Source organism: Eptesicus fuscus, chromosome 25, assembly GCF_027574615.1.
Source record: "Eptesicus fuscus isolate TK198812 chromosome 25, DD_ASM_mEF_20220401, whole genome shotgun sequence".
In the NCBI taxonomy this organism is placed as follows: Eukaryota; Metazoa; Chordata; class Mammalia; order Chiroptera; family Vespertilionidae; genus Eptesicus; species Eptesicus fuscus.
This window is the reverse complement of record NC_072497.1, coordinates 9,610,211-9,632,333: the sequence shown is the minus strand read 5'-3', so window position 1 is coordinate 9,632,333 and position 22,123 is coordinate 9,610,211. Positions and strand designations below refer to the sequence as shown.

General features: G+C 53.4%; 1 protein-coding gene across 1 annotated transcript in view; it reads right to left on the bottom strand.

The window, feature by feature from the left end:
* Positions 1–6,592: 6,592 nt before the first annotated feature.
* The window catches only part of AGBL1 (AGBL carboxypeptidase 1), a 233,263-nt gene continuing 217,732 nt past the window's right edge, over positions 6,593–22,123 (bottom strand). Inside the window, exon 24 of the mRNA XM_054713289.1 lies at positions 6,593–6,821. Within this exon, the coding sequence (XP_054569264.1) occupies positions 6,593–6,821 (229 nt within the window). The remainder of the gene's footprint in view (positions 6,822–22,123) is intronic.

Sequence of the window (22,123 nt, the reverse complement as noted above, 5' to 3'; positions counted from 1 at the left end):
ATGCCCTGGACCGGAATCGAACCCGGGACCCTTCAGTCTGCGGGCCGACGCGCTATCCACTGAGCCACACCGGCCAGGGCCGCTCTCTGCCCTGTTGAGGCCAAGTTGCCCCCCGTGAAACCGACAATGTCTCTTTCTCGTCATCAGCCTCTTCGCTCGCAGCTCCGATAACGAAAGGATTAATATTCCCCCCAAGTCCCTAAACTCTTTCCATTTCGGCGTCCGCCTTTGGAATTCTTCGCGTCGCTAATGGCTCTATTGAAATTTTCACTCCGTACCTGCCTCTCACTCCGGAGGGCTTTCGCGCGCGTCCTTTTTATTTAGTCCTGCCTAATGGATGGAAATAGATTTAGATTTCCTGCTTGATGGCCGTTGATATTCCGTGTCACCGAGAGGCAGGATTCAGAGTGCTGACATGTAAAACGGCAACTATGAAATGTTGTCAGGCCCTCACCGGTTTGGCTCAGTGGATAGAGCGTCGGCCTGTGGACTGAAGGGTCCCAGGTTCGATTCCGGTCAAGGGCATGTACCTTGGTTGCGGGCACATTCCCAGTGGGGGGTGTGCAGGAGGCAGCTGATGGATGTTTCTCTCTCATCGATGTTTCTAACTCTCTCTCCCTCTCCCTTCCTTTCTGTAAAACATCAATAAAATATATTTAAAAAAATAAATAAAAGTAAATTATTTAAAAAAAAAAAAAGAAATGTTGTCAGTCTTTTGCCTTCTGTTTAGTGTTTCGTTTCCATGGACATTTCTGGGTTTTGTTTTCCTGCTATGCCTCGTGCTATCGGAACGATATTCTGTCACTGCGATTTGAATGGGTGAATGCCCAGGTTACGTCTATTACTTCGTGTATTTCAAGGCACTCCAGAATAAAACAATAGAATTAAAACCATGTTTATTAGCCTCTCTGAACTAGCTGCCTCTCTGCGGATTGATTCTCACCTCCCACCTCGTACAAAATAATGCCATCCCCATTTCCAGCCAATGGGAGATGGAAAAATTATAAAATTACCTCAGGTGTCCCTTTGAGATTGAGCATTTTCGAATAAGCTCGTACGCAGCAGTTACTGGTTTATTAAGTCCCTTTCTGTAGAGACCTGGGCACTTCACAACACAGTCATTATTATTGTTGTTTTAATCCTCACTCAGATATTTTTCCATTGATTTTTAAAAATACATACATACATATATATATATACACACACACCGAGTGGCCAGATTATGATGATCTCTGAATGTATAATAATCTGGCCACTCAGTGAATATCCTATATAATCCCATATAATAAAAGGCTAATATGCAAATTGTCTCCTCGACCAGGAGTTTAACCAGCAGGCAGGCCGGCCAACCGCCCATGTCCCCTCCCCCTGGCCAGGCTGGCCGGACCCCACCCATGCACGAATTCATGCACTGGGCCTCTAATATATATATATGCTGAGTGGCCAGATTATTATGCGTTCAGAGATCATCATAATCTGGCCACTCTGTGTGTGTGTGTGTGTGTGTGTGTGTTGACTTAAGAGAGGAAGGGAGAGGGAGAGGGAGAGAGACACATCAGTGATGAAAGAGAATCATGGATCGGCTGCCTCCTGCACACCCCCTACTGGGGATCGAGCCCACAGCCCGGGCATGTGCCCTTAACCGGAATCGAACCTGGGACCCTTCAGTCCACAGGCCGACACTCTATCCACTGAGCCAAACCAGCCAGGGCTCCATTGATTTTTATAGAGAGAGTGGAAGGGAGGGAGAGAGTGAGAGAAACATGGACGTGAGAGAGAGACACAGACTGGTTGCCTCCAGCACCCACTCTGACCAGGGCCAGGGGCCGATCCTGCAATCCAGGTGCGCATCCCTGACTGGAAACCGAACCCACGGCCTTCTGTGCGGGGGCCGATGCTCTCGGGAATCAATAAAAATATGTATGTTTTTAAAGGTCACGTTGATGGAAATCCCGAGCGTGTGGAGAGAGGGCGCCGGCCCCACGCTGAGAGACGAGCGAGGTCCAGGAGGGCAGCCGGCCCGTGGCCCAGGCAGAGGCCCAGGGACCGGAGAGAGACTGTGGGGGGACCCCCTCTTTGAAGAAGCCACAAAGACACGGTGACGAGTGGGCGGGGCAAGCCTGCAGCCCAGGAAATGAGCTTGGGAAGGAAGGCCCCGCCCCTGCTGCATCTCATTGGTTCTCTCCCGGCTGCAGGCCACGCCCCTTGGCAAGGTCAGGTTCAACCCCAGAGCCCAGCCAAGCTCAGCCCCCAAGTGCAGATAAAATGGGTTAAAACCTTTTGCACTCGGAGGTCGAGGGTGACTCGACACGGTGAGCATCGGCGGCAGCGCGTATGTCGAACTGTATTGAATGTGTCAATAATTTGAACTATAAAAAAAATCCGAATAAATAAGTTTGCATGAAAAGAAACTCCAGTTTTTTTTATTCTACTGCCGCGCTTTGTAAAATCTGGGGTATTTAAAAAATTAAATCCCGAGTAGAATAAATTTAACCCTGCTCCCCCCGCCCCCCCGCCCCCGTCCCCCCACGTTTGGGTCTTGCTGCTCAGCTTGCCTCTCTTCCTCATTATTTATTTCATTCCCGATTTCGGAAGCTGTCACTCCGAGGGGCACTGGCACGGTACCACCTGGATCCCTGCGGCTCGGACAAGCTGACTGTGCAGGCCTGGCCCCCGGCCCTCGGCCGGCCAGCACGCACAGCGGCCAGGAGCGTTAGAAATAGCAGCAACCTTACATGCTATCTGGCCCGGCCCCTCGCTCCGGAATGGGGGAAACCGAGGCCCCGGGGAAATGAGGGGCCCTCCCCAACGTCACCCGTGAGCGTCCAGAGCCAGAGGGTCCCGTCCTTCCTCGGCGAACGCCCTTTCCCGTGGCCGAGGAAGTGGCTGAGGGAGCACACGCATCACTTCCTACATTTCAAGCGGGGTGCCCCGCTCCATGGCCGCTGGTACGCATTTTATTTCTGGGTTCCGAACGGCACGTACGCACAAGACACACGCTCAGACGTCGTGCACATCGTAGCTGCTCCTCTCTTTGTACCCACACCCCCTCTGTTTTCTTTAGGAAATACAACAGCCCTGGCCGGTGTGGCTCAGTGGATAGAGCGTCAGCCTGCGGACTGAAGGGTCCCGGGTTCGATTCCCGGTCCAGGGCACAGGCCCGGGTGGCGGGCTCGATCCCCAGGGTGGGGGCGTGCAGGAGGCAGCCGATCCGTGATTCTTTCTCATCATGGATGTGTCTGTCTCCCTCTCTCCTCTCTCCCTTCCTCTCTGAAAGAATTAAAAAAAAAAAAAAGACAGAAATACAAGAACATTTTTTTTTTTTTTTTTGCAGAGAGCCAGGCTCAACGAACTGGTGAGCTGGGGCCTCCGCGGACAGGGCGGTCAGCGTGGCAGCAGGTTTGCGCGTCCGTGCCCAGGACAATGGTCCCTCTGACTGGGACAGGCCCAGCCAGCGTCACCCGTGTGCAAAGAGCAGGCCAGGCCGGCGTGCTCGATGCACGGCAGTGCCTTTCCGCTCCCCCGTGCAGCAGGGAGGGCGGCTTCAGCACACACACCGGGTGAATGCTAATGGGGACGGGGCAGTCCGGGATCTGGAACGGAGGCCCGTTCCTGACCTCTACAGGCCATTTGGAGGGGAAAAAAAAAATAATAAGGGAAAAAAAAGCAAGGCGCTTCTGGAAAATTACAGAGCGGCGGGGCACGGCAGAGCAGACGGGGGGCCGAGGGAGAGAGATGTTTCCCGGATGCCTCCTTGCCGCTCGGAGCGTGCCGGGCACGGGCGTGTCCTACTTTCCGCCGCTCCACCATCTATGTTTAATAGGTTACTGCGGCAACGGGCGGGAGGTCCTTCTCCGGAGGCCTTCGGAGCGGAAATGAAGATCTCCGTCCTGCAGCACGCAGCGGGTAAAAGCCCACCGTGTTCTGGGCACGGGGCTAGGCCCTCAGGATACAGAGCAAACAGAAGCGTCTTTGTTCTCCAAGAAGGGACAGTCTAATGATGATGGGGGTGGGGGGGGGGGGGACAGGGACGTCCCCAGGCAATGCCATGCAACACAAACCTAACCCATGTCAGGGTTTCTACCAGATGCTGTGGGAACGCGGGGCCGAATCCCGGAGGACTGCCTGGAGGAGGACACCTCTCCTCACACAGTGAATAGAAGGAGGCACATGGGTGGAGGCAAGGGAGCAGCAGAGCGGCGATGTCACCTTGCCGGCCTTGGCAACCCTCCACGTGGGCCCGAGACCCGAGCGTCCGGCTCTTTTCCAATGTTCTCGCGGCTCGGGGTCTCTGACGAGAGCCCCGGAGGAAACCGTAGTGTGGGCTGGCTCTGAAGATCCATTGTATGGGTTTCCGAGAGCGTCGGCCCCTGCCCAGAAGGCCGTGGGTTTGATTCCCGGTCAAGGGGTGCAGAGCTGGGTGGCAGGTCCGATCCCCGGCCCGGGTCAGAGTGTGCGCTGGAGGCAACCAATCTGTGTGTCTCTCTCACATGAACGCCAGGCCGGCCCCCAGTGCCCGTGCAGACGTGTGCCTGTCCCCTCCGACGTGGGCCCTCGGCCCAGAGCCCCTCGATGCAGGCTGCCCCCACCACAGGCTCGTGCACGCTCGGTCCCTCTGCGTGAACACTGGCACATGGCCGGCACGGACCCGGCCGCCCTGCTCCCGGGCGGGAGGAAACCCATTTCCCTCCTGCACCTGCCCCCGACGGCCGCTGGGAAACGGAGGCGTTGAAGGGAACCTCGTGGCCGTGCAGTCACACGCTGGGGGGGGCCCAGGTTGGAGGCGGGGGAGAAGATACACTTTGGGGTCCAGGGGCAGAGACAGGGAGCAAGGGAAGACCAGGTCTGTGCACCTGAGCCCTCTCCGTTCACTGGTCGGCGGGATGGGGCTGGGCACACACGTGCAGCACGCCGCAGAGGGGGGCGCTGACCGTGCGACCGGGGACAGGGGCGGGGTGAGGCGGCGCGGCGCGGCGCGGCGGCTGGGAAAGGTTCCATGGAAGGAAGGCGGCGTGTGAGCTGGGCCTTGGTACCCGCAGGGATGCTATGGGAGACCCTATCGGAGACGGGGACACAGGGGAGGCGTGAGAAATCCAAGAGGCCACTGAGGAAGCTGTGGGGCTCAGCAACGGGGTGCGTGTGTGTGCAGGCACACATGTACGTGCACACGTGTATGGGCACGTGTGTGTGCACGTGTGTGTGTGTGTATAGGTTGCTCGATCTGATCGACGGCAATCTTTCCCATTCCAACTCCGGACACCCTCCTTCCTCCCCAGACAGACACCTCTTTGAAAGCTGTCCCACGCGACATTTTATTCCAAGCTCTAACCCCACCACAGGGCCTTTGCACCAGCGCTTCCTCGCTCTTAGCATGGGGGTGTGTCTTTTTTAAATACATGTTTATTGGTGTCAGAGAGGAAGGGAGAGGGAGAGAGAGAGAAACAGCCGTGATGAGAGAGGATCGTCGATCGGCTGCCTCCTGCACGCCCCCGACTGGGGGGTCGAACCCGCAACCCGGGCATGTGCCCTGACCGGGAACCGAACCGTGACCTCCTGGTTCATAGGTCGGCGCTCAACCACGGAGCCACGCCGGCCGGGCTTGCTTTCCTTTTTACCAGGAACCTCCTGCGCGTCCTTCAAGAATCACCTTAACGTATCATCTCCTATTGGTCGGCTTCCCCCACCCTTCCCCACCCCCCATTACATCAGGTGACCCCGTGTTCTCCTCTCTCTGTCTAGCTCCATCCTGGCCGGTGCTGCTATATTACAATAAAACGGGTTTTGTTGTTGCTGCTCATCTCTCCCACTGACCTGTGAGCAACATGAGGACACAACGCGGGCCTTTTCTCTCCCCGACCTCAGAGCTCAGAGGAGGCCCTGGCACATGCATCGTACACATTTGCTCCGTAGACGCATCAAGAAACAGCCCACATTCCTGGCTGTTCCTGGACACGCCCCCTAGGCACTCCCCTGCCCCGGGTCACTTCCTCTCGGAAACGCGCTCGGTGACGAGAAGGCGACGCCCCACCCCTGCTGGGAGCGGAGACGCACATGGCTGACCTCGAGTTCGCACTCTCTCCCTCCCGCCCAGAAGGCACGTTGTGCACAGATGACCTTTCCTGACCTCACGCACCAATGACAAGCCAGACGTGCAGGCTGTTCTCGCCGAGAGAGCGGACGCAGAGCAGAAGGCACACGTGAAGGCATGCTGCCAGCCTGGATTGGAACCGGGCCCCGTTACTGCCCTCAACGCTTGGTCTGAACGCCGTCCCACGGAGGACGGGTGTGGGATTTCTGAACCAGAGTGGGGCAATGTGGGAAAGGGCTGGATAGAGAAGGTGCTGTCGAGAGGGACACGCCTGGCTCTGCGTGAGGACGTGTGGCTCTGTGAACTATGCATGGGAACGGATGTGATGACCACGTCGTCACTGGCCTCTCTGCTTCGTGCAACGGAACAAAACCTAGAAATAGGGCTGCGGGGCTCCCAGGGGCTGGCTCTTTGCACCCACGTGGTGTGCGTGTCCGGTGGCGAAGACATAGCACAGCCGCGAGTCCCATGGTTGCAGTCACGGACTCGCCATGGACCTGGGGGCTATGGGGTGTCCCTTCTTCCCAGTCCTGTCCCTTCCTCCTCCTCCTCCTCCTCCTCCTCCTCCTTCCACCCCTCATCTTGGTCCTGGAGGGAGGCCCACTCCCGGATCTGCCGGTCCAGCTCTGAGCAGCTCCCCTCCCGGTCGGAGCTGCTGTCGGGACCGTAGTCGATCTCCTCCAGGCACGGGGGCTCGTCATCCAGTTCCGCGGTGCCGCCGCCGCCACCGCTGCTGCGTCTGCGCGCGTGCCCGGGCCATGTGGACGAGAGAGGAAGGAGAAGAAGGAAGGGAAGGAAAACGGAAGGAGACGTACAGAGGGGGGTGGGGGGGGAGGCACGGAAACAGGGGAAGGGAGAGAGGAAGAGGAAAGAGAAGTTACCCACAGGAAGGAACACGTAAAAAGAAGTCAGAAAGAAGAGGAGTGGGCCTCGTCTCCTCTGAGCGGGAAGCCCGAGCGTCCCCGTGCCGTGAGCTGGGGGCCTGGCGTCGCCCACTCCCTGGGGACAGAGGGAGGAAACCACAAGGAACCGAGGCCGCCTCCTTCCTGTGCCGGCGGACTCTGCAGACAAGAGGTTCCCAGGCTCAGGACGTGGACAAGATCTTCAGGATCCTCTGGGCTCAACGTGAGCGACCAGGGGTGGCCACCGCGGCTCGTCCGGGATTAGTGTGCTGTTCCCTCCCGGGACACGGTGGGACTGGAATGGGGGTAAGCGGGACTCAAAATCCTGCCCATCTCGCATTCCAACCACATGAGTCATACGGCAGAGCTTCCCTCCCTCGTGATGAACGGTTTATTGGCATGAGAACATCCGTCGAGTTTGAAATGCATAAACCAGAGAACAAGTAGGGAAACAGCATTCTGGACTATGTTTCTGTCCCCCCCCTCATTTCTCCCAGGCACCTGGCACCCTAAACCGAAGGTCCTGAGGGATGCTGCCTGCACAGAGAGGAGGGGGACAATGGGAATCTCATCTTCACGGCACCACGGCGTTAAATTATCCGACTTCCCAGGCTGAACTGTGGGTGATAAAGAAATCGAGCAAAGACCCGGCCGGCGTGGCTCAGTGCTTGAGCGTCGACCTAGGAACTGGAGGTCACAGTTCGATTCCCAGTCAGGGCACATGCCCGTGTTGCGAGCTCGATCCCCAGTAAGAGGCGTGCAGGAGGCAGCCGATCCGTGATTCTCTCTCCTCATTGATATTTCTGTCTCTCCCTTCCTCTCTGAAATCAATAGAAATATATTTTTAAAAAATGTCTACTCTCCCCATTGCTATTTTTCAACACAGTACTGGAAGTTCTAGCCAGCATAACAAGACAGGGAGAGAATATAAAAGACATAGAGGTAGGAAAGCAAAAGATAAAACGATCGCTATTTAAGAATGTACAAGAACACCACAAAATTTAAAAAGATAATAACTCTAGAACGTTAAGAGAGCTCAGTGAGGTCATAGGTTACAAGATTTACGTAGGAACATCAATTGCACGTGTAACAATGAGCACGTTAAAATCAGTAAACATTTATAACCAGTAAAAAAAAAAAATGAGACACTTAGGTGTCAATAGAACAAAACATGTACCACACTTGTATGCTAAATACATATAAAAATCTGTGGATAAGAATCAAGGAAAGTTTAAATAAATGGAGAAACATCACTGGCCTAGAGGAGTCAGCATTGTGAAGATGTCAATCCTCCCGCAAATGGCCATACACATCTTACACCATTCCTATTGAAGTTCCAAAAAGATCTGTGTGGATTCAGACAAGATGACCCCACGATGCAGACGGAAAAGGCGGAGGAACTAAGAATACCTAACACAGTTTTGGGAATGAGAACAGAGTGGGAGGAATCACGCTAGTCAATTTCAAGACGGGTTATATCGCTGCAGTCAGCAAAGCCATACGGTGCTGGCCCGGGGGTAGACAGGTAGATCGATAGAACGAAACGGCGGACCCAGAGACAGATCCACACGAGCAAAACCAACCGGTGTTTGACCAACGTACCGATGCAGCGCGACCCCTCAGAAAGCGGGCGGGAAGTGAAGAGAGGGGAGAAACGTACCCATGGGGGCACCAGGTATCACGTAAGCACAGTAGGACCGCGGGTTCAGTTTCCACGACGCAGACAGCTTATTCACACGAAATGTCTTCATGGGAGGAGGATGGGAGAAAGTCGAACAAGTCGAGATCCCCAGCCATTCACCAGCTGGCACAGCAGCGTGGAGAAGATCAATACGATATTGCCAAGCAAACAAGACTTGTTTGTTGGTATTCTGCCCATTCTCATTCATCCATCCATCCATCCATCCATCCATCCATCCGTTCATCCATCCATCCATCCATCCATCCATCCATCCATCCATCCATCCATCCGTTCATCCATCCATCCGTTCATCCATCCGTCCATCCATCCGTCCATCCATCCATCCATCCATCCATCCATCCATCCATCCATCCATCCATCCATCCGTTCACCCATCCATCCGTTCATCCATCCATCCGTCCATCCATCCATCCATCCATCCGTTCATCCATCCATCCATCCATCCATCCGTCCATCCGTTCATCCATCCATTCATCCATCCGTCCATCCATCCATCCATCCATCCATCCATCCATCCATCCATCCATCCAATTATTTAGTCGTCAACTAGTTAGTCAGCACCTACTAGAAGATCAAGGATAAAAAATAAGAAGAGAAGATCTTTAAAGCTCAGCAACTATACTCAAGGCGATTAAACATCATGGAAACCATAATCACATGTAAGCAACAAGAATTAGGATAGAATCTACTGAAAAGGGGTGGGGGAGGGGAGAAAAGGGGATGGACATACAAAATAATAATAATAATAAACGGCTGGTAGCAGAGCCTCTGGGGTCAGGGCTGCCAAGGATCCTGCCACCACTCTGTCCATCATCTCATTTCCTTTGAACAAACCTGCTCAAGTCCAGCAAAACGCAATGAAACGGCCCTATCGCTCCGGCCGATCCCACCCACCCGCCTTGGAGGAAACGTGCGCACCCTCCTCTGTGAGATCTCCCAGGAGCGGCAGCCAGCACCCCGCCCTTCTGTCCTCTGCCCCAGCGACGACCTGCCCGTGGTCGTAGCAATTCCACGCGTTGGCCCCTGCTGGTTTGAAGACTGACAGCGGCACTGCCCTCCGCCCGGAGCCGTGAGGACTCTCTAACGGGTACTCATCTTACTACCTGTTTCTTCACCCCAGGGACTCCCCATCCTCATAAAGAACCTTACTCTGCCCGGCGGTGTGGCTCGGTGGTTGAGCGTCGTCGACCTATGAACCAGGAGGTCACGGTTCGATTCCCGGTCAGGGCACATGCCCGGGTTGTGGGCTTGATCCCCAGTAGGGGGCGTGCAGGAGGCAGCTGATCCATGATTCTCTCTCATCATGGATGTTTCTCTCTCTCTCCCTCTCCTTTCCTCTCTGACATCAATAAAAATATTTAAAAAAAATAAGTAATATGCAGAAATCAAACTACGCTTCCATCAGTAGGGTGGCTCTTAGTACTCAACTGTGGGAAATGCATGGAGAAAAGATTGAAAACTGGTTTCGTTCCTTCTTTTTCATCTGGCCGCTCTGATAATCCTGTAGACACACATTCAGAGGTCACCTCCTCTGAGTCCCATCTGAGAAATGGGCCCGTTACTAGCTCTGTTCTCGAAACGATATGAAGGGAAACAAATTTCGTAGCACAAAACATGGCCTCTGAACACACGTGCATCTTTACCCCCTGTCCTCCCACAGCTTCGGAAACCAGGCCTGAGAATACGTTGATCCCGGCCAGTTCATCCTCCCCGTCCTCGGCGATACACCCCTCAGCCCAGCGTTCCAACCGTTTCTACGCAAAGCCGCGAAGGAGTGTCTCCCTCCCTTGCAGGGCCTCCCAGCCAGCCAGTACGGCGATTTGCAACTTTATGATGTGATAAATAGAATTTCTTTTGATTTTTTTTTCATTTGCATGTTTATTGAGATATGACGATCTCAATTAGTTCTGCTCTTTTTGTTTTGTTTGTTTTCCTGGTTGGGGAACGACAGCGTTTCGGCAGTGTACAGTAATTCTGCATGCTAACAGGCTGAACGGAACCCGGCCCGTGGCATACCTTGGCATCGGTGCTGATTAAAATGCAGCGTTAGCCCAGCCAGCGTGGCTCAGTGGTTGGGCGTCGACCCATGAACCAGGAGGTCACGGTTCGATTCCCGGTCAGGGCACATGCCCAGGTTGCAGGCTCGATCCCCAGTGTGGGGCGTGCAGGAGGCAGCCGATCAATGACTCGCTCATCATTGATGTTTCTATCTCTCTCCTTCCTTCCTCTCTGAAATCAATAAAAATGTATTAAAAAAATTTTTTTTAACCTTTTGCACTCGGATGTCGAGTGTGACTCGACACGGTGAGCATCGGCAGCAGCTCGTATGTCGAATTGTATTGAACGTATCAATAATTTGAAATATAAAAAACCCCAAATAAATAAGTTTGTATGAAAAGAAACTCCAGTTTTTTTTATTCTACTGCCGCGCTTTGTAAAATCTGGGGTATTTAAAAAATTAAATCCCGAGTAGAAAAAAGGAATCGAGAAAAAAAGCAAGCGAGTGCAAAGGGTTAAATGAAATGCCCAGTTTACAGAGCAATGGATTCTGATTCCAGCTTCAGGGAGAGAACAGGATGGGGACTCAGAGCCATATTCCCCGGCACCGACCACTGCACCTGGGGTGGAAAGCACCGTTTTGTAGATGTCCTAGTCCCGTGGTCGGCAAACGGCGGCTCGCGAGCCACAGGCGGCTCTTTGGCCCCTTGAGTGTGGCTCTTCCACAAAATACCACGGCCTGGGCGAGTCTATTTTGAAGAAGTGGCGATAGAAGAAGTTTAAGTTTAAAACATTGGGCTCTCCAAAGACATTTCAATCGTTGTCCTGTTGATATTTGGCTCTGTGGACTCATGAGTTTGCCGACCACGGGCCTAGTCCATTTTGGCCAAAGGGAACGCATGCATGGGCCTCTCTAGGGTACCGCTGTGATCACTCGCGTTTTTCCGGACAATGAAGGGCCATGAGAGCCGGGCAGCGTGGCCACGGGTAATGCGAGGACCATCCACATCACTGGGAGGAATCCCTGGATCGGTGGGGAAAGGAGGAAGCAGACAGATTTCTCAGGTTTGACAAGATGTCGAGAGCTGCCGACCTTTTTTGCCAAGTCGATGAATGACCTGTCCATGAAGTTCGAAGAGAGAGGAGGCGTTCAGGGGGGACTCCCAGGTCAGACCAGCCAACCCCTGAATAACCACGTCTTTTTGTCACTGTGGTGAATCCTCACCCGAAGATACTTCCCCATTGATTTTTAGGGAGAGTGGAAGAGAGAGGGAGAGACGGGGAGAAGCATCGATGTGAGAGAAACGTATCGAATGGTTGCCTCCTGCATGAGCCTCGGCCAGGGACAGGGGCTGGGGAGGAGCCTGCAGCCCAGATACGTGCTCTTGACCGGAATCGAACCCGGGACCCTTCGGTCCGCAGGCCGACGCTCTATCCACTGAGCCAAACCAGCTGGGACAACACTTCACTTTCTTTTTTTTCTTTTCTTTTCTTTTTAAATATATTTTATTGATTTTTTACAGAGAGGAAGGGAGAGGGATAGAGAGAGTTAGAAACATCAATGCGAGAGAAACATCGATCCGCTGCCTCCTGCACACCCCCTACTGGGGATGTGCCCACAACCAAGGTACATGCCCTTGACCGGAATCGAACCCGGGACCCTTCGGTCTGCAGGCCGATGCTCTATCCACTGAGCCAAACCAGCTGGGGTAAAACCAAGTCTTTTTGTGAGTGTGAGTGTGCATGTGCGTGTGCGTGTGTGTGTGTGTGTGTGTGTGTGTGTGTGTGTGAGTGAGAGAGAGAGAGAGAGAGAGGAAGCTGGTGGGACCTCCCGAGGGAGGTGAGCCGAACCCCGAAGACGCCGATTTTTTAAAAACAATATATTTTATTGATTTTTACAGGGAGGAAGGGAGAGGGATAGAGAGCTAGAAACGTCGATGAGAGAGAAATATCGACCAGCTGCCTCCTGCAACCCCCCCACTGGGGATGTGCCTGCAACCAAGGTATATGCCCTTGACCGGAATCGAACCCAGGACCTTCCAGTCCACAGGCCGACGCTCTATCCACTGAGCCAAACCGGTTTTGGCCGAAGACGCCGATTTTAATTTATTTCCACATCCCATTCCACGGGAATTCAATGAACCGGGCAGTAGTGGAGAGAATCCATGTTATACACCTGACCTCTGACCTTCTGGGAAGTAGTACCGTGATGCGAGCAGTGACCTGGGCACAGCGTGAATCAGCGAAAACAAGTTGTACGTTTAAGGGAACCGTGGTGTGTGCTGCTCAGTGTGAAAACGTTAACTCGAGGGAAGATGGGCTCTGAGGGTCATCACCGGCCGTGACAGGACACGAGAGGTTGCGAAGCGTCTCACAAGGAGTCAGCCTCTAGGAGGCGCTGTGACCACTCCTTATGGGCATCCTCCTAAAGCGTGGTATGCAATCCTCCTAAATAATAAGAGGCTGATATGCAAACTGTCCCCAGGGGCGGGAGTTCCACCGACTGGGGGTTAGGCGGGCGCTGACCACCAGGGGGCGACGCGGTACATGGTGGGCGTCGACTGCTGGCCCCGATGGGCTGGGCCCCAACGAGAGAGGGACCGAGGCAGGATGGCAGAGCAGGTGAGTGGGCGGTGCCAAGCCAAGGCGGGTGGGGGGTGGCCCTATCGCCCTGCCAGTCGCTCCACATATCGGCCCTGATGGCCTGCCAGGCCTAGGGCCCCTACTCATGCATGATTTTCCTGCACTGGGCCTCTAGTAAATTATAATAAACTACTGCCCTGACCGGTGTGGCTCAGTGGATAGAGCGTCGGCCTGCAGACTGAAGGGTCCCGGGTTCGATTCCGGTCAAGGGCATGGACCTGGGTTGCGGGCACATCCCCAGGTGGGGGTGTGCAGGAGGCAGCTGGTCGATGTTTCTCTCCCATCAATGTTTCTAACTCTCTGTCCTTCTCCCTTCCTCTCTGTAAAAAATCAACAAAACATATTTTAAAAAAACAACAAAAAACTTTAAAGTGATGTATAATACACCACCGAATTTGGCCAAAAGCAAGAGCAAATAAATACCCATGGCAAGACCTTCATTCTGTATTTGCAAGAATTATAACAGAGCACAGATTATCGAAGTGAGGTGAATGTACAAATTTATATACAGTAAGTTATGTTTGCAATTATTAGAGTGTCTTTAAAAAGCTTCTTTAACGTACATGGAAGTAGCATTGCTAACTAAAATACATGTGTTAGCACCATCTGGTAGCATCTATTTGGAAATATATATATCTTTATATACATTTTTATTTTCAGAGAGGAAGAGACAGGGAGAGATAGAAACATCCATGATGAGAGAGAATCATGGATCGGCTGCCTCCTGCACGCCCCACACTGGGGATCGAGCCCGCAACCCGGGCCTGTGCCCTGACCGGGAATCGAACCGTGACCTCTTAGTTCATAAGTCGACGCTCAACCACTGAGCCACGCCGGCCGGGCTATTAGGAAGCAGGAAGTTTTTACCATTTACTAGTTACAGTAACCTACAGCGATCGCAATACAATTGTGTCTACTAGATCTAAAGACTTACTGACAAGCCTTCCCCAAGACAGTTTAGATAAATCACCTCACTTAACTCAAAGGCATTCCTTCACACTTTGCTCCTCACTTTTTATTTTAAAACAGAACTATTCTCTCTCGGCTCCGTCGCCCCATTCCCCTAGGCTGCCGACATAAATCCCGGGCTCCCTGAAACGCCTGGAATTACGAATTCATCGAACCCATTCACCCGTTCAATACACGTGCATCGATCGCCTCTTGCTCATTTCTCTAGTCATTCATTTAGAAAGAAAAAGGGGAAGAGAGAACAGCGTTCCATCCGCTTTTGGAGGCCACGGACTATCTGCCGGGGAAGGAAACAGAGGAATCCTGTGGACCAGAGGGAGGGACAGACTTGCCCGAGGCCAAAAACAGCTTGTTCGCTGAAGGTTCTAGACCAGGGGCGGGCAGTGCACCCTGGGAACTCGGCGGACGGAATAAGTAACTTGTGCAAAGGGAGGTGGGGAAGATGTCCCTAGAGGAGGTGCATAGGAGCTTTTATGCAGGCAAGTAGGTGAGGCAAGACACTCCAGGATGAAGAGCAACGCGTGCAGCCCTAGCCGGTGTGGCTCAGTGGATAGAGCATCGGCCTGCGGACGGAAGGGTCCCCAGTTCGATTCCCGGTCAGGGCACATGCCCTGGTTGTGGGCTCGATCCCCAGCAGGGGGTGTGCAGGAGGCAGCCGATCCATGATTCTCTCTCATCATCGATGTTTCTCTTGCTCTCTCCCTCTCCCTTCCTCTCTGAAATCAATAAAAACATATTTTAAAAAAAAATAAAATAAAAAGAGTAACATATGCAAAATCCCAGCAACAAGGGAGAGGGTGGTGTGGACAGGGAGTGGCTGAGGGTCCCGCGGCATCCAGGGCATACTAGTCATGTGTGTGGTTAGTGATTGGTGGACGGGAAGCGGGGGGGCGGGCTGTGCTTCATTCCGTGTTCGTCAGGAGGACGCCGGCGCGCCCTCCGTCCCATTATCATTCGGCATAATTATTTAAAATTAACTTGTTGGAGGATCCGCTGTTTAATTTAGAAGAGATAATTGGAACGATGTATCGGGTAATAATATTTGACATCATTAATGGGGGTATAATTATCCGTGCTATTTAAAAAATTAGTGCAATACCAATATTTTTCTCACAAAATGAAGCAAACGTTATTAACTACGGAGCGACGTGCCCACATCCGTTCTGGAATGTACACGCCTGGCGCTAATCCCTCCAACTGAAAAAAACATCTAAGATTTTTCTCATGGCCCGGCTGGGTGGCTCAGTGGTTGAGCTTCAGCCTAGGAACCGGGAGGTCACGGTTCGATTCCCCGTCAAGGGCACATGCCCGGGTTGTGGGCTCCATCCCCAGTAGGGGGCGTGCAGGAGGCAGCCGATCCATGATTCTCCCTCATCATTGATGTTTCTCTCTCTCTCTCTCTCTTCCCTCTCCCTTCCTCTCTGCAATCAATAAAAAAATTAAAATAAAAAAATGCATACATAAAATAAAGCTTTCCACAATACCTCCTCCCCCTCACAGCATCCCAAGAATCCCACGTCCAGCAGTAACAGTTGGGGGGGACACAGAGGACTCCCCACCGATAGATAACCACCCAGCGTGTCAAAAGGGGGTGTGGCTGCCGCCCACGTCCCCTCACTGCACCCAGAACTGCTTCACAGCCCCCCCCCCCGAAACCACACGGCTGAGCCGCATACACAGCAGCTCCGAGGGAGTCCCTGGTCGACCGAGCATCTCCCTTTCTCCGAGGCCTCCGCAAAAAAGAGCTTTCCGGAACCCAGAGCCAAAGGAAATGGGGGTGGTTTACGGTGGGGACTGCATATTCATCAGATCCCAGTGCCCTGGCCGGGACTCCAACCGTGACCTCCTGGCTCACAGGTCCGTGTGTGACCACGGAGCCACGCCGGCCGGGCCCGCCGCTCCGTATCCCGAGGACAAATGCCGGCCGGACTCCGACCATCGTCACAAGAGCCCCCAGCGTTTACGGCCAGTCAAACCCCGTGACAGCGCGGCCGGCGTGTTTCGGGAGCAAAGGGACCACGTGCCTTCTGTCCCCACGACTCGCCCGATGGACGGTCCGTGGGAGCTGCCTGGAGGAGGAGGAGGAGGGACGAGAAGGATGTCGGCTCTCACGCTGAGGTACAATGTGACCTCGGCCTGGATCCTGCAGCCCAGGACCCCCTCCCCCCACCCCCTTCTCCAGCCCCCACTCCCCACCTGGAGTCCCATCCTGACCTCTACCCTCAATCCGGCCTCTGAGTACAGGCACCAGGAGGTGGAAGGAAAGCCCGGCCTCAGTATCCTAGCCCCGTGGTCGGCAAACTCATCAGTCCGCAGAGCCAAATACCAACAGGACAACGACGGAAATTCCTTTGGAGAGCCACATTTTTTAAACGTAAACTTCTTCTAACGCCACTTCTTCAACACAGACTCGCCCAGGCCGTGGTATTCTGTGGAAGAGCCACCCTCAAGGGGCCGAAGAGCCGCCTGTGGCTCGCGAGCCGCCGTTTGCCGGCCACGGGCCTAGGCGATCTTCCCTCTCTTTCTCGTAGGAAACGCATCGGTGTGTCAGCGCGGTGCCGGCACCGCATCCTTAACCCCGAGGAGGTCGCCCCAGGCCGGCAGGCGTTCACACAGGAGCTCCCCGAACAGACGCAAGGCAGATGCTGAAGCCACGCTGCGAGGCTCCGTGCTAACCCCAGCCACGTCTTTAATGTTAAGAAATTAGAAACCACCACCAAAGCACCAAAAAACAAAACAAAACAAACAAAACAAACACACACACACACACAAAAACCCGCCAATGACGTTGTGGCAACGAACAGGCTGGGTGTCTGACAGGGAAGTTGCTACATGTACCAACCACTGTCTGGGCGGGCACGGGGCGGGGGGTGGCTCTGGGCTTGTCCTAAGTAGCAGGAACGTTTGTAAGACCTACATCTTTAAAAAAAATATATAAATATATATATATATATATATATATATATATATATATACACACACACACACACACACACACATATGCACACACACACACACACACACACACACACACAGTATACACATATACTGTATTTTCAGGCATATAAGACGACCTTTTAACCCAGGAAAATCTTCTCAAAAGTCGGGGGTCTTATACGCCGGAAAATACAGTATTTACAATTTAGAATTAAAGTGAGTTATTGCCAAGTGATGGGTGGGTTACCGTATATCCCGGCATATAAGACCCCCGACTTTTGAGAAGATTTTCCTGGGTTACACACCGGAAAATACGATATACATATATATATATATATATATATATATATATATATATATATATATATATTATTGATTTCAAAGAGGAAGGGAAAGGGAGAGAGAGAGAGAAAGAGACATCAAGGATGAGAGAGAAGCATCGATCGGTTGCCTGCTGCACGCCACCCACCGGGGACACCGAGCCCCCAACCCGGGCATGTGCCCTTGACTGGAATTGAACCCGGGACCCTTCAGTCCGCAGGCGGACGCTCTATCCACTGAGCCACACCGGCCAGGGCCGTTTTACAGCTTTGATCATGCCAGAGACAAAATAAAAAAATTAACAGGACCCAGAGAAAGGAAAAGGGACATTTTTTAAACGACTAAAGCTATTCCGCACATCTTTGAAAAGCCCCGAATAAAAGCAGATTCTTAAAATTTTTATCCTCCTTATGAATAGCTCCTGACGGTCCGTGCTAACGAACCAGATGACTAACTCCCTTTTAGGTTTTATGAGAATTTTTGTTCAGAAACCGACTCATCTGGCTCCGCAGGGGACGGGGGAGACGGGGCGGGCCTCTGCTCCCCCGTGGCCCCCGCCCTGCGCTGGGAAGGAAGAGCAGGAGATAAGGGTTTTCCGCTGTCATCGGAAACAGGGAAAATTAATTGCTCCTGCAAAGATGAAAAGTTTGTGTTTGAATAAAAAACCCGGTGCAAAATCCTGTGTGTTTTTTTCCCCGTCTTCTGTTCCCCGCGGCGGGGACCAGGGGTTTGGCTGGAAAAGGGAGCTTATAAAACAGAGTCACAGAGACGCGCGCCAGGTCCCTCCCCAATTAGGAAGCGGGCGGGCCCTCTGGTAGACCCTGTGGCTGAAGCCAGGCAGCAGGGAGAGGGGAAGCGAGCGGAGAGGGACGATGTTTGCAAGTTTGAGAATGAGCGCCTTCCCGTGCCTTGCACGTTTATATATACAGCCAGGGCCGCCTGTTCAATGGCAAAGGGACAACCGAAAATCCAAATCAGCCCTAACCGGTTTGGCTCAGTGGTTAGAGCATCGGCCTGCGGACTGAGGGGTCCCAGGTTCGATACCTTGGTTGCAGGCACGCTCCCAGTAGAGGGTGTGCAGGAGGCAGCTGATCAATGTTTCTCTCTCATTGATGTTTCTAACTCTCTATCCCTCTCCCTTCCTCTCTGTAAAACATCAATAATATATATATATTTTTTAAAAATCCAAATCACAAGGCTTGCCGGTCACACGGCGATGGATCTGAAACGGGCCTAAGTTTCACATCTATGATTCCGGCCGGCGTGGCTCTGTGGGTGAGCATCAACCTCCTATTTTTTTTTTATTATTATTATTTTTTTAAAATATATTTTATTGATTTTTTACAGAGAGGAAGGGAGAGGGAGAGAGAGTTAGAAACATCGATGAGAGAGAGACATCGATCAGCTGCCTCCTGCACACCTCTTACTGGGGATGTGCCTGCAACCAAGGTACATGCCCCCGACCAGAATCGAACCCGGGACCCTTCAGTCTGCAGGCCGACGCTCTATCCACTGAGCCAAACCGGTTTCGGCCAACCTCCTATTTTTCCTTTGATTTTTAGAGAGTGGAAGGGAGAGGGAGAGAAACATCGATGTGAGAGAGACACATCCACTGGTTGCCTCCTGCACGTGCTCGGACCGGGGCCGGGGATCCAGCCTGCCACCGAGGTACGTGCCCTTGATGGGAATGGAACTAGCCTCCCCTTTCCCGTCCGCACATGGAGATGACGTTGGTTTCTGCTTTATCTCCCTGTAGTGAAGGGGGTCATTGAAGAAGAGACCCCAGGCACCGGGAGTGGCATGTGCTGTGAGGGACAGAGCAGATCACGGCTTCTAAACACACACCCTCCCTCAGAAAACTCAGGGCACCTCGGACCGCAGGGCGCTGGGGCCAGAAAAGGCGTTGAGAGAGAGAGAGAGAGAGCAAGGTGGACAAGGCCCTGGCCCCGAGCTGCCCGGGGAAGGCGGTGGGTCTGTCCGAGGTCCAACTCTCTGTGGCCGTGCCAGGTCAGGAGGCCATTGGCGTTGAGAAAGCAGACCTAGGGCCTGGGAGAGGGTCCATTCCAAGGAGTCACTGATCCGCGGGGGCGGGGCCTGGGTCAGGCCCGCCCTCGTCTTGGGCTCCTGGGTTATGGAGTTCTATTTGCAACTAGAGGCCTGGTGCACAACATTTGTGCACTGGGGGGGGGGGGCTGTCCCTCAGCCTGGCCTGTGCCCTCTCACAGTCTGGGACTCCTCGGGGGATGTCCGACTGCTGGCTTAGGCCCAATAATTCAGCCGAGAAATCTGGGACGTGACCCAAGGAGACACGCAGGCTGTAACTCCAACCTGACGGTAAGTGCCTTAAACGTGAGGGAGCGACGAAGCCTCACCAACAGCAGGGATTGTCAGACTGGATTTAAACACCACAGCGCAGCCATATTCTCTCCCCGGGAGCCTCACGGTGGGTTCAGAGAGACACGTGAGACAGAAGGAGATGTGCCATGTACACACATGTCCCTCAGGGAGCTGGAGGGATTGTCTTCCCAGCAAAGACAGTGTTTCAGAAAAGACATGTCACGAGAAACCGTGAGGGCTACTAAGTAATGATACAACGATCAACTCCCTGGGAAGATACAAGAATGAGCCCACATGTCTACGCACTTCACCACAAAGTCCGAAACGAGGGAAGGAAAAACTGACCAAAGTTAAAAAAAAAAAAAAAGATTGATGGACCCTTCAACAGTAATATCCTATATAATAAGGAGGGAATATGCTAATTGACCCTCACGCCGTCGCAAAGATGGCAGCACCCACAGCCAATAAGGAGGGAATATGCTAATTGACTGTCACACCCTCAAAGATGGTGGTGCCCACAGCCAATAAGGAGGGAATATGCTAATTGATTGCCATGCCCTCAAAGATGGTGGTGCCCACAGCCACAAGATGGTGACGCCCAGTCCCCTCAGCCCCCCAGCCACCCAGGGCCGCCCGAGGCTTGTGCTGCTGGCAGTGGCAGCAGCAGAGGTGCGATGGGGGTGTCACCTTCCCCTGATCGCCAGGTCGCCTCCCACCCCTGAGGGCTCCCCGACTGTGAGAGGCCGGTCAGAGAAAGACAAGGATCCCACGATCTCACTCATATGTGGTGTCTCGGTAACAAAACAAACTGATGAACGAGGGGATGTGAGGATGGAACAGAGTACGGAATCTCAGAGGGGAGGTGGGGGGCAAGAGATCAACCAAGGACCTTGGATGCATGGATGCAGATAGAGGGGTGGTGAGGGCCTGGGGCGGGGCGCGGGGGTGGGGGGAGGCGGGAGGCAGGGGTGGGCTGGGGAAACACGAGGACATACACAGTACTTCCAACAATAAAGATTAAAAGAATAAATGCTGGCTGCACCGATCCCCAGGCCTCCCGGCAGAGGGAATTACATGCTGGCTGCTGGAAGAAGGAGCGCACTTTCCCGTGGGATGCTTGGAGAATTGGAGGAATTACGGAAAGAAGACATCCGTTCATTTGGACCCAGGACTCCCTGGGAGGAGCCAGACCATCGGCTCACCAGCACGAAGCCGAACCCGTTAGCTACCTGCTGCCTATGGCACATTTCCCTCATCATGAGTCCCCGCGGCCCTCCGTCAGCAGCGAGGTCGCCTGTGCCTGCCAGACACCCCGTGGGGTGTCCCTGTACCATTTCCGCCCGCCGGTTCCCGGTTCGGAAAAATCGAGCCTCCTGATCGCATGGAGATAAGAACCAGGGGGAGACCAGCCCCCTGGGGAGGCCGGGCTCTGCCTCACCACGGGGCCCGGGCTGAGGTGCCTGCAGTATCACAGCTTGAGAGAGCAAGTGATTCGGGGGCAGCCAGAGTCCAGAGCAGAGTTCTGAGGCGATTCCTGCACCCCCGCTCCCCACGAGCGGGAACAGGGAGGGCAGGTGAGGCCACGCCGCCTTCACTCTTGATGGCTGAGGTCCCGCCCGTGCAGGAGAGACCCTTGGTATCCCTGCACCGTCGGTGAGAGCGAGCTAGCCCACAGCGCCGTGTCCGTTACAGAGCAGGCAGGCTGTGTGTGTTTGTCTTTCTTCTGATGTGTCCAGTCTCGGATTCCTCCACGAACCCACCTTCTATCCAGCCATCCTTCTTTATGTGCTAGTGGCCCGGTGCACGAAATCCGTGCACATTAAAAGGGGATTCCTCAGAGGACATAATTTAATATCGCTATTTGCCCTTTCTCTGTAACAGAAGTGTCAGGGATGGAAGAACATTAGTAAAATGTATGTGAAAATAATACATAAATTGATTCACAAATGAACAATAACACCATGATATCACAACAGACAATGATAGGTCGAAACACACGTGGGCGATTGGTGCCAGCAAGAGCTTTAGATGTATCGCGCATGCGCGAGTCAACGCTTATTTTTAAATTGCCAGCCAGCACGAATCATATGTACTGGCCAGTCGGTTGGATGGATCTACGGTCAGTCATTTAGCCATAGATAGATAGATAGATAGATAGAGATATAGGTATAGATATAATTGACTTCAGAGAGGAAGGGAGAGGGGGAGAGAGAGAGAGGGAGAGAG